The 12218-nt window shown below is 50.1% G+C and overlaps 1 protein-coding gene across 3 annotated transcripts in view; it reads right to left on the reverse strand.

Moving 5' to 3' along the window:
• The window catches only part of schip1 (schwannomin interacting protein 1), a 58547-nt gene that overhangs the window by 347 nt on the left and 45982 nt on the right, over positions 1–12218 (reverse strand). For all 3 annotated transcript variants that reach the window (XM_056283188.1, XM_056283189.1, XM_056283190.1), the window contains exons 5-8: positions 11187–11384; positions 4179–4302; positions 964–1057; positions 1–586 (exon numbers count right to left, since the gene is read on the reverse strand). The exon at positions 1–586 is cut by the window's left edge and continues 347 nt beyond it. In XM_056283188.1, the coding sequence (XP_056139163.1) occupies positions 535–586; positions 964–1057; positions 4179–4302; positions 11187–11384 (468 nt within the window). In that variant the 3' untranslated portion in view covers positions 1–534. The remainder of the gene's footprint in view (positions 587–963; positions 1058–4178; positions 4303–11186; positions 11385–12218) is intronic.

Genomic DNA, 12218 nt, shown 5'->3' on the forward strand with positions numbered 1-12218 from the left:
TTTTTTTATACAACATTGCTCATTTTTTTTTCATGACTGACTTTCTACTAAATTTTTCACTATTATTTCACCCCCCCCCCACAATTTTTGCATTTGACAGTTATAATTTAGTGGCGAATGTAGAAAGTTTGAAAGAAACAATAGCGAAGCAAGGCCGATCACTGCACAGGAAGCTGGGGACAGTATCCATGACAACACACAATCAGTTTCCTCTTCTCCCAGGAAGCAGGAAGTGCTCCTCTATCCTTAAAGCTGGGATCAAACCACAGAAGCAAATGGAAGGAGTGGCCTTCATCTGTGCTGCCGCCGCCGCCGCCGCTGGACTCAGTGGGCTGGAGAGGAAGTAGAGACACGGGGAGAGGGAGGGGAAGCAGCGAGGAGCAAAAAACACGGGGCAAAGGTGTGGGACTCGGATGGACACAAGGTTAGAGGTGGAGCGGCAGGGGAGAAATGTCTAGTTCGTTGTGGGGGTGGAGCAAGGGTTTTTCGTTTTGCCTTTGGGGCGGGATTGGGGGGGGGGCGGGGCTGGGCCTCTCATTTGGATGGGGTCTTCTCAGCCATGTGTTTCTGCTGGCTCTCAGCATGCCTGAAAAAGACAGCAAAGAGATGGTGAGACATTCGGTCGCCTTAAATGTCCGATGAAATGCACACCGCGAACGTCCACGATTTGACGCACGTCCGAATGCAACGGAAGGGACGGGTGGGATTTTGTGACAGGAGGGAGTTTGATTTGACTAACAGCCGTTGATTTCGGGGCATATTTTAGAAGAATGTGGACCGTCAATATGCTATTGGCTGGATTCGGTTGGGTGGTGGAACGTCTTCGGTCTCTTCTCGATCCAGCTCTCAGCATTTTCGTTAGTGTACACCCGCAAGGGCAGGGTGATAGCCGATAGCATCACAGCAAAGGTAGTGAGAATGAAGATGAGTGGGTAACAGAGATTTCAAGTAAGGACCCCTTACCGGGTGAGGTCCTCTATGTCAACCAGCATGGCATCTTGTTCCATGTGCAGTTCGTCCCGGATCAGCAGCAGCTGCACGAGCTCCTCGTTCAAACCTGGCGGACACAGGACATCGGTCAGATAATGTTGGGATACAGGGGGTTTTCCTGAGTTTTCTTGTTTGGGTGTGAACAAGTTTGAACGCTACTTGTAGATACGATGTCAACAACAACAACCTGTGCTGTGATCCAGACCCAGCACTTGTGCAGAAACCAAAGTCAGACCACAAACTCAAGCCCGAACTCACACTCTGACACAAAGCACCAACTTACAAGTGGATACCTCGAGGGACATTAGGTTACACCGTCACCACTTTCCTGATGTAACCGAGTTAGTTTCTCGCCCGGCGTGGGATTCGATCCGGGGTGTACTGCACCACGAGGCGACATCGCTAACCGCTCGACTAAAGGGGGCCGACCCCCTGGTGATCGGCCAGTGAGTGTTTTTCCAGGTTACACTAGCCCGGTGGGTCTCAACATCTTTGCCCAAAAGACATCCCGCGTCAAAGGAACTATTCCAGGGCCCCCGAAGGGCGCATGATGAACTGTCTGCCTGTCAACACCCGTTTGCCTCTGTACATATCCAGCGCAGTTAGTCGAGCTTAATCCATGTGGAATGTAAAGTAAAAAGGCTATCGTACTTCATGTAATATTAATTGCTTTCTTTATGCTATGTATTTAGCTGAATAATTACTTATGACTTGATTGAAACTTTCAACGATTTCTTGTGGCCCCACTTGCAGCTCCCCAAGGCCCCCTTTTGGGCCCCGCCCCTCCTGTTGAGAACCACTGTGCAGGACTAGCCCACCCCACAGGTCACATTAGCAGCAGTAAGGTAGTAGTGTGACTGCAGGTCACTGGGGTCATCACGTTAGCACCACGGCTTTAGGGATGATGACCCTTTGAGGGAAGCCTGCGACACCTCAGGGAAGTTCACTAATGAAGTCAAACGTGCCCGTTTCCAGGAAACCTATATAAGGTGTCACTTCTCCATCAGACCTTTGTCCTCAAGAACACACTTACTCCTTGCTATTGTCTCCCTGGTGTTTTCCTGAACCGTATACAGTGTCATTATGTTCACAAGGAATGACTGTACAAGAGAAGACTGAGTGCATTCATATGGAGGGGGAAATACAGCCTTAGCGTGGCCTGTCACAGCCTTAATGTGGCGTGACCTGGTGTGACGCTGAGGTCTCACCCTAGTACAGGGAGGAAGGCAATCGAGGGTTTAATCATTACATCACTCGTCCCCACACTAACCCCTGTTTATTTATATTCATATTACAGGCTGCCGTTTTTTTAAGTTCTGTCAAATTGTCCCCATGAAGAGGGGCGTCCGGGTGGCAGGGTGGTCTATTCCGTCGCCTACCAACATGGGGATTGTTGGTTCGAATCCCGACGTTAACGCCGGCTCGGTCGGGTGTCCCTACAGACACAATTGGCCGTGTCTGCGGCTGGGAAGCCGGATGTGGGTATGCGTCCTGCTCGCTGCACTAGCGCCTCCTCTGGTCGGTCGGGGCGTCTGTATGGGGGAGAGGAGGAACTGGGGGGAACAGCGTGATCCTCCCACGCGCTACATCCCCCTGGTGAAACTCCTCAGTCAGGGGAAAAGAAGCGGCTGGTGACTCCACATGTATGGGAGGAGACATGTGGTAGTCTGCAGCCCTCCCCGGATCGGCAGAGGGGGTGGAGCAGCGACCAGGACGGCTCGGGAAAAATAGGGTAATTGGCCGGATACAATTGGGGATAAAAAGTGGGGGGGGGGGGGATAAAAAAAGAAAGGAAATTGGCCCCATGAGCGATGAATCCACAAAGTCTAATTAAATATTTGGCAAATAAACAGATCCGGATTCCTCCGGGTTTGATTGATAAAAACGAATACAGCGGTGAGGCGCACACGTTAAACACGTAAATAAATGATGTCAGCGGCCTCGACGTTTCTCATTAACTCCAGTTCCTGGTCCTATTTTTTGGCTCTTCTGTCGTGTGAATCATAGCCTGGTGATATTTCGAAGGGAAAGTCTGCTCTGTAGGTAAAAACTAGTTTATTATTCTGGAGTCGCGGGGATTTTGGAGTGTTTCTTGCAAGATGTGTGATTATTCACCTCCCAGCTCAGGATCAGCAGCATGAAGAGCAGTGACAGTAAAAGGTCTGGGGAAGCTACTGGAGCAGTTCTCTGAACTGACTTCACAACTGAAAGTACAAACACGTCCACTCAACACACCAGGGCTGGTCGTGTGTGTGTGTATGTGAGTGTGTCAAACATATATACACAATATATATATGTGTGTGTGTGTGTGTCTGTATATCTGTTTATATATACTATATATATGTGTGTGTATATATACATACATGTGTGTGTGTATATATATATGTGTGTGTGTGTGTGTGTGTGTGTGTATATGTGTGGATGTATATACTCACACACACAGATACGTGTATATATGTGTGTGTATATATATGTGTGTGTGTGTATCTATCTATCTATCTATCTATCTATCTATCTATCTATCTATCTATCTATCTATCTATCTATATATCTTTGTCCCAAATAGCGCTCTTGCTCATTTCTGGGAGTGAAACCACAGTTCAGTGTCATGTTGTGTTTTAACATTAGGGGTTTGTGCGGTCATCCATGCACTTTACTCATTTTTGCAGATGTAGAACATTTGTCAGTGAGCAGGGGCGCTCTTATTTTCTTGACTGAAGGCTCTTTTGCAAAGCACATGGCAGGAAGGAAGGCATCCCATTGAGCAGGCCAGGAGGCTATGCAGCCTGCGGCTTCTGGAAATTTACACACACATCCACATTCCTTTCACACTGTGTGTGGGTGTGTGTGCTCGTACATCCCATTTTTGTGAGGACCAATTTGAGTTTATACCCATCAGGGGGAGGACATTTTTGCTAAGTGGGGACATTCTGGCCGGTCCTCACTTCTCTAAGGGTTAAGATTTTAGGGTTAAGACTTGGGTTTAAGATTAGGATTAGGGTTAGGATTAGGATTACGGTTAGGACTAGGATTAGGGTTAAGGTTAGGTGAAGCATGTAGTTCTGATGGCTAAATTTAGGGTTAAGGGTCAGGGAATGAACGTAGTCAATGAGGGGTCTTCACAAAGATAGAAGTACCACTGTTTGTGTGTGTGTGTGTGTGTGTGTGTGTGTGTGTGTGATACTCACTCTCGATTTGAGAGTGCAAGTCGTTGACTATGACCTGAAGCTGTCCCAGGGTCATGTCTCTCAGGTCTGTGGGCTTCAGGCTCCTCTTCATCAGACACTCGTTGATGTGAGGCATGTGAGGGAGCTGAGGAAGAGGACACAGTCACAGTTACTTACAACAATACAGGTGTAGATGAGGAAGACGACACAGTCAGGATACTTATAACAACACAGGTGTAGATGAGGAAGAGGACACAGTCAGGTTACTTATAACAACACAGGTGTAGATGAGGAAGAGGACACAGTCATAGTTACTTATAACAACTCAAGTGTAGATGAGGAAGAGGACACAGTCACAGCTACTTATAACAACTCAAGTGTAGATGAGGAAGATGACACAGTCAGGATACTTATAACAACACAGGTGTAGATGAGGAAGAGGACACAGTCAGGTTACTTATAACAACACAGGTGTAGATGAGGAAGAGGACACAGTCATAGTTACTTATAACAACACAGGTGTAGATGAGGAAGAGGACACAGTCAGGTTACTTATAACAACACAGGTGTAGATGAGGAAGAGGACACAGTCACAGCTACTTATAACAACTCAAGTGTAGATGAGGAAGAGGACACAGTCAGGTTACTTATAACAACACAGGTGTAGATGAGGAAGAGGACACAGTCAGGTTACTTATAACAACACAGGTGTAGATGAGGAAGATGACACAGTCAGGATACTTATAACACAGGTGTAGATGAGGAAGAGGACAGTCAGGATACTTATAACAACACAGGTGTAGATGAGGAAGAGGACAGTCAGGATACTTATAACAACACAGGTGTAGATGAGGAAGAGGACACAGTCATAGTTACTTATAACAACACAGGTGTAGATGAGGAAGATGACACAGTCAGGTTACTCATAACAACACAGGTGTAGATGAGGAAGAGGACACAGTCAGGTTACTTATAACAACACAGGTGTAGATGAGGAAGATGACACAGTCAGGATACTTATAACACAGGTGTAGATGAGGAAGAGGACAGTCAGGATACTTATAACAACACAGGTGTAGATGAGGAAGAGGACAGTCAGGATACTTATAACAACACAGGTGTAGATGAGGAAGATGACACAGTCAGGTTACTCATAACAACACAGGTGTAGATGAGGAAGAGGACACAGTCAGGATACTTATAACAACACAGGTGTAGATGAGGAAGAGGACACAGTCATAGTTACTTATAACAACACAGGTGTAGATGAGGAAGAGGACACAGTCAGGTTACTTATAACAACACAGGTGTAGATGAGGAAGATGACACAGTCAGGATACTTATAACACAGGTGTAGATGAGGAAGAGGACAGTCAGGATACTTATAACAACACAGGTGTAGATGAGGAAGAGGACACAGTCAGGTTACTTATAACAACACAGGTGTAGATGAGGAAGATGACACAGTCAGGATACTTATAACAACACAGGTGTAGATGAGGAAGATGACACAGTCAGGATACTTATAACACAGGTGTAGATGAGGAAGAGGACAGTCAGGATACTTATAACAACACAGGTGTAGATGAGGAAGAGGACAGTCAGGATACTTATAACAACACAGGTGTAGATGAGGAAGATGACACAGTCAGGTTACTCATAACAACACAGGTGTAGATGAGGAAGATGACACAGTCAGGTTACTCATAACAACACAGGTGTAGATGGGGTGTTTTATACAACGGGTCAACTTGGCTAACTTGGGGACCGTGTAACAAGTTGTGAAAGGTTAACATGTCCAGCAGGGGTCAGTATTGCGGAGCACTGTGCGCAAACAGTAAACTGTACAGCGGCCTTCGTCTTCCAGTTCTCCACTGACATTTACAATCAAACCTTTTTAACTTTTCACAAAATTAGCCACCCTCGCTCTAGGTGCAGTCTGCAAACAGCAAAGCTCCGTCATATCAGCATCCATCCATTATCCAAGCCGTTTATCCCAGTTGGGGTGGTGGGATGCTGGAGCCTATCCTGGCAGTCATTGGGGAGCAGGCGGGGAGACACCCTGGACAAGCCACCAGTCCATCACAGGGCCCCCACACACACTTAGGGACAATCTAGTATGGCTGATTCACCTGACCTACATGTCTTTGGACTGTGGGAGGGAACCGGAGCCCCCGGAGGAAACCCACACAGACACGGGGAGAACATGCAAACTCCACACAGAGGACGACCTGGGACGACCCCCGAGGTTGGACTACCCCGAGGCTCGAACCCAGGACCTTCTAGCTGTGAGGGGACGCCACCTGCATATCACAATTTTAATACAACATACTTCCAGTCAGCGAGTTATCCGGACTTTTCTGCTGGCTGTGTGTGCTTTTGTGTATGTGTGTGTGCGTTTATGTGTCTACGGTTGCTATGCAGCGGGATGCAAACCACGATAATTCCTGACAATGCATCCAACTTTAATCCTACCTCATCCCCTCCTACCACCCACTTCCCTCCATCTTCTGTCTTGACAAACTTAGTGGGGAAATATGAGCTTCCCTCCTACACTCACTGTGTGTGTGTGTGTGTGTGTGTGTGTGTGTGTGTCTGTGTGTATATGAGTGTGTGTGTGTCTGTGGTGGGGGGGGGGGGGTGCCAGGCTAACACGCACTAGCTCTTCTCTCCCTAGTCTTTTCGGCCCCTCTTTTGCTTTCACACCGCCACCGAGGCGACGTTGCTGCACCGTGTGGTCTCTGCCATGAGAGAACGGGTGCACCTGATTGGGCACGCCAGAGGTGGCGTGACACGCCAGACACACGTGGGCGGCGGTAAGAACTGTCACGCTGCTCTTTGTTTCTGCATTCAGTCGGTTGCACATTCGACCAAGGTAGTGAGTAACCTACCGTCAGAGAGTCTGCAACCACTACTGATACCACAGGTTAAAATATGACTACCACAGGACAGATCTCTTCCCCATGAAACCCGTCTGTGAATGTTGTCCTTCATCCAGGTCGTCATGGTGATCCAAAGGAGTTGAATCAAGTGCAACTGGACTTGGTATGTATCCGTGAAGACGTTTGGCCTCTCATCCAAGACGCTTCCTCAGTTCCTGCCTTTCTGACTAGACCAAGCTAATCTGACCTGATGATGCAAAACCACATCTCTCCCCCTGCATGACCTCAGCCATGACCTCAGCCATGACCTCAGGCATGACATCCTCTTGGTCTCTGTCTGTCTCTCTGTTGCTTTCTGTCTTACAGTTTTGTTTTGTTTTTTTTGGGGGGGGGGGGGTTCCCACCGGGGAGATTTCCCACCCTTTTTCTCCCCAATTGTACCCGGCCAATTACCCCGTTCTCCCGAGCCGTCCCGGTCTCTGCTCCACCCCCTCTGCTGATCCGGGGAGGGCTGCAGACTACCACATGCCTCCTCCCATACATGTGGAGTCACCAGCCGCTTCTTTTCACCTGACAGTGAGGAGTTTCACCAGGGGGACGTAGCGCGTGGGAGGATCACGCTGTTCCCCCCTAATTCCTCCCCCCCCCCTGAACAGGCGCCCCTGACCGACCACAGGAGGCGCTAGTGCAGCGACCAGGACACATACCCACAACCGGCTTCCCACCCGCAGACATGGCCGATTGTGTCTATAGGGACGCCTGACCAAGGCGGCGGTAACACGGGGATTCGAACTGGCGATGCACGTGTTGGTAGACAACTGTTGCAGTTAAAAAAGCGCTATATAAAATGCAGCTTGGCTGACTGACTGAACAGACCGCTACACCACCCGGTCTGTCTTAACAGTTTTGTGGACAAACTCCATCCTTGCCACCACCCGACTCCTCACCAAGGGGAATATGGCGGGCGTAGCCTCTGTAGCTTAATGCACATCCTGTGTGAAAGACACCCTCGCCATGATGCACACTCGGCCTGGGCCCTGTGCTGTGTCCTGGCGTGACACTGATGCCTTCTGACTGCCGAGCACCATTACATCCCTCAGCGTCCCGGCCGGTACTTTCCGGTGTGTGAATTATAGATCAGTCCAGCCCGGCAGCCACCCACTGCTCTAAATAAGTAAAGACCTCCGCCTGCCAGGCCAGGTGGAGATGGAGGGTGTGTGTGTGTGTGATTTTAGAGGGGCACTGAAGCAGAAGGAAAAGAATGAAATAATGATGAACACGGCCCTTTGCGGCATTTGTCCCTGCTAACAGGGAGGAAGGAAGGGAGGGAGGGAAGAGAGAAGTGTGTGTGTGTGTGTGTGTGTGTGTGGTGGTTTCATATCCAGTTCGCCTGGTTCTTCCATTCAAGCAGGCCTGGACGAGACATTTACATAGGACGGAGACACGGTCTACCCATCTTACAAAACAGGAACGAAGACCCGTTTAGAAGAGCCACACCGACCAATGAAATCAATGGCCCATGTCTGACAGTTTCGTCTTGTGGGGCGAGGCGAGGCGAGGGCTCGACCGCTTTAATCAGAAAACGTCATTTAGGGCGTCTGGGTGGCGTGGCGGTCTGTTCCGTTGCCTACCAACACGGGGATGTGGTTATTTGTCCCGGTCGCCACACCAGTGCCCCCTCTGGTCGGCCGGGGCGCCCCCCCCGATCGGCAGAGGGGGTGGAGCAGCGACCGGGACGGCTCAAAAGAGCGGGGTAATTGACCAGATACAACTGGGGAGAAAAGGGGGGAAATTGTAAGAAAAAAGAAAACGTCATTTAACTCCCGTGACATCGTCAAGGCTCAGCGTTCTCGGTTTTTACCGATTTTCACCGGAAAAATACCCAGATTTTTAAACCGATTTTCACCCGGATTTTGTTTCAACGGATCCAAAAGTTGTTCCTGTTCGTGCGAGGTTATGTAACAGCGTCATGCACGAAGAAGCGAGGGAAAAAACGACAACAGCATAATCTTGTAGAGTTATTATCTGGTCCATCACCGACAACTCTTTTACCGGATTTTATTTTATTAAAGCTACAATACACAAGTTTATCTAATCACTCAGTTTATCTAATCACTCAAATACAAGTATGTGTGCCACATATTTGTATTTGAGTGATTCGGTTGTGCAGTGGTTAGCCCGGTCGTCTCACAGCAAGAAGGTCCTGGGTTCGAGCCCCGGGGTAGTCCAACCTTGGGGGTCGTCCTCTGTGTGGAGTTTGCATGTTCTCCCCGTGTCTGCGTGTAGGTCATGTGACTTGGCCGCACTAAATTGTCCCGAGCTGTGAATCCCAGTGGCTGCTGGGTAGGCTCCAGCACCCCCACGACCCTGAGAGCAGGATAAGCGGTTCGGATACTGGATGGATGGATGGACGGATCAAATAAAAATAACAAATCCACGGGGGTCATAAATATGAAACTCAAAGTATCGCTTTAAAGAAAAATATTACCAATTTATCTTTATGTTGCAAAAAAATCTGACGGCCCTACAAAATGTAGCGTTGTGGTCCGAATTCACACATAACGGTGGGTCTCACGCGGGAGAAGGACGCCTGAGCAAACAATTTACATTTGGATCCACCCAAACCCAGAAACCGACTGCTAAAATAAGCAATCCTTGGCCTTTCTATACAGGTTATGTGGCTGTGCTACTGTAATTTAATTGTTGGTTTAAGTCAATAAACCTACACATTGTATCTTTAACTGCGTGTGTGTGCTATCCCTTAAACAGCCACATGGAGGCCCAACTAGCAGTTCATCCATCTGTTATCCGAACCGCATATCCGGGGGGGAGGCTGGAGCCTATCCCAGCAGTCATCGGGCGGCAGGCAGGGAGACACCCTGGACAGGCCGCCAGGCCATCACACAGATCCCCCCCCCCCCACACACACACATTCACACCTAGGGACAACTCAGTACGGCCGATCCACCTGACCTACAGGTCTTTGGACTGTGGGGGGAAACCGGAGCCCCCGGAGGAAACCCACGCAGACACGGGGAGAACATGCAGACTCCACACAGAGGACGACCCCCAAGGTTGGACTACCCCGGGTTCGAGCCCCGGGGTGCTGTGAGGCGACCGTGCTAACCACTGCGCCACCGTGCCGCTCTTATTAGCGATTAGCAGCCACGCCGCATGAAGTCACATGGTTAAAACACGGAAGACCCGTTAGCTTCGTTAACGCTCATCAGCGTGGACGTGAAAGGTCATTATTTTACCATTTTTCCAATTGTTTCATGAATGTTATAGTTCGCCTTGATCTTATATTCAATTGTTTTTCATGTTCATTCTGCAACACCTGTAAACTGAGTGGTTGAGGTATTGTTTTCAGCTTGTGATTATTTCACCTGGCTTATTTCTACCGTGACGCGCTTTCAGCTGCATGTCAAGTGTGGGTCATTAACTGCCGTCGCACAACACCGCTGTGTTTCTGCCGGCGTGCTGCAGACGCTTAGTCTCTCCACATTTCTCTTCTTTGGGTTTTTTTTTTTTTCGGGGACTTTCCCCACATTTATCTCCCCAGTTGCACTTGGCCAGTTACCCCACTCTACCAAGCTGCCCCCCCACCCCCACCCCCCGAGCCGGGGAGGGCTGCAGACTACCTGACAGTGAGGAGCTTCACCGGAGGGACATAGCACGTGGGAGTCTCACGCTCAGTGCCCCCCCCCCCCGAACAGGCGCCCTGACTGACCAGAGGAGGCGCTAGTGCAGCAACCAGGACACATACCCACATCTGGCTTCCCACCCACAGACACGGCCAATTGTGTCTGAAGGGAAGCCCGACCACGCCGGAGGTAACACGGGGATTCGAACTGGCGATCCCCATTGGTAGGCAATGGAATAGACCGCCACGCCACCCGGACGCCCGAGTTGCAAGTTTTTAATCCAAGAATGGACGTGCAAGATAATTCATTTCTATGGAAAACAACGTAGAAATGTACCAAACACAACTGTGGCAAAAAAAAAGTTGAGGTACTTCAGATCTCAGAGACCCCCCCCCCACTATCCCCCAAATCAAGTTCTGAGGGGAGCTCCTCGCTCGCTCTCCACGAGGAAACCGAGCTCCCCACGGGTAAAAAAAAGCGAGCGGGGCGGCAGCGGTACGAACCAGGTCAGCCACGGGCGACTTCTTGCGATTCTGTTTCTCCACCTCCACCTGCATCTTGGCCATGGGCTTGGCCATCGCCAGCGCCAGCTTGGCCTCCGCCTGGAGCTTCTTCTGCCGACTCAGGAAGTCCATGTCCTCCAGAGACTCCGAGTCCTCCTCGGTGGTGTCTCTGTCCGAGTAGGACGAACTCTGCTTGGACTACAGGGAGGAGAGAAGGGGCGGCGGAGGAGGGGGTGAGGGATAGGGGAGGAGAAGCGGATGGAGAATAGAAAGAGTGGAGAAAGGGTTTGGGAATGGGGGAAGGGTGGCAGTAAAGGGGTACGGAGGGGGGGGGGGTGAGGGGGAAAGCAGTCAGAGGATCAACGTCAACATGTCCTTCAGTCAGTTTGGTGTGCTTTGAGGCATTGGCTGACAGGCCCCCTATAGATGGAGACCGGATGAGAAGACGGATGACTATGTAAAGGGAGGATGATTCCCTCCCTCTCTCCCCCTCCCCGTCCCAGGGGGTTAATGTGGCCGGTCATCCTTAGCAGCGGCGTGCGTATTCCAGTTCACCTCTCATCTGCTGCCAAGGAACCGGGTAACAGGCCGGATAAGGCGAGCGGAGAGCTTGGCCGGCGTAGCGACAGCTAGCTCCCTGACTCATACTCCCCCATCGCCCCACTCGGCTCTCGCTCTCTCAACCGCTCATGATCACAGCGCCGCTCCACTGGCATCCTGCCTCTCTGACTCACGGGTACACACTCCATCTACCCTTTATGACATACGTGAAAAAAGCCAAACAAGGTCATGACTCCCCCGTGTCTTTCTTCCCTTCGTACACATCCTGAAGGGGGCTCTGCATACTAGGTTAGCCCCCCACCCCCTCTTTTTCTCCCCAATCAGACTTGGCCAATTACCCCACTCTTCTGAGCCGTCCCGGTCTCTGCTCCACCCCCTCTGCCGCCCCGGGGAGGGCTGCAGACTACCACATGCCTCCTCCGATACATGTGGAGTCGCCAGCCGCTTCTTTTCACCTGACAGTGAGGAGTT

This window comes from Lampris incognitus, chromosome 7 (assembly GCF_029633865.1).
Source record: "Lampris incognitus isolate fLamInc1 chromosome 7, fLamInc1.hap2, whole genome shotgun sequence".
NCBI classification, from domain to species: Eukaryota; Metazoa; Chordata; class Actinopteri; order Lampriformes; family Lampridae; genus Lampris; species Lampris incognitus.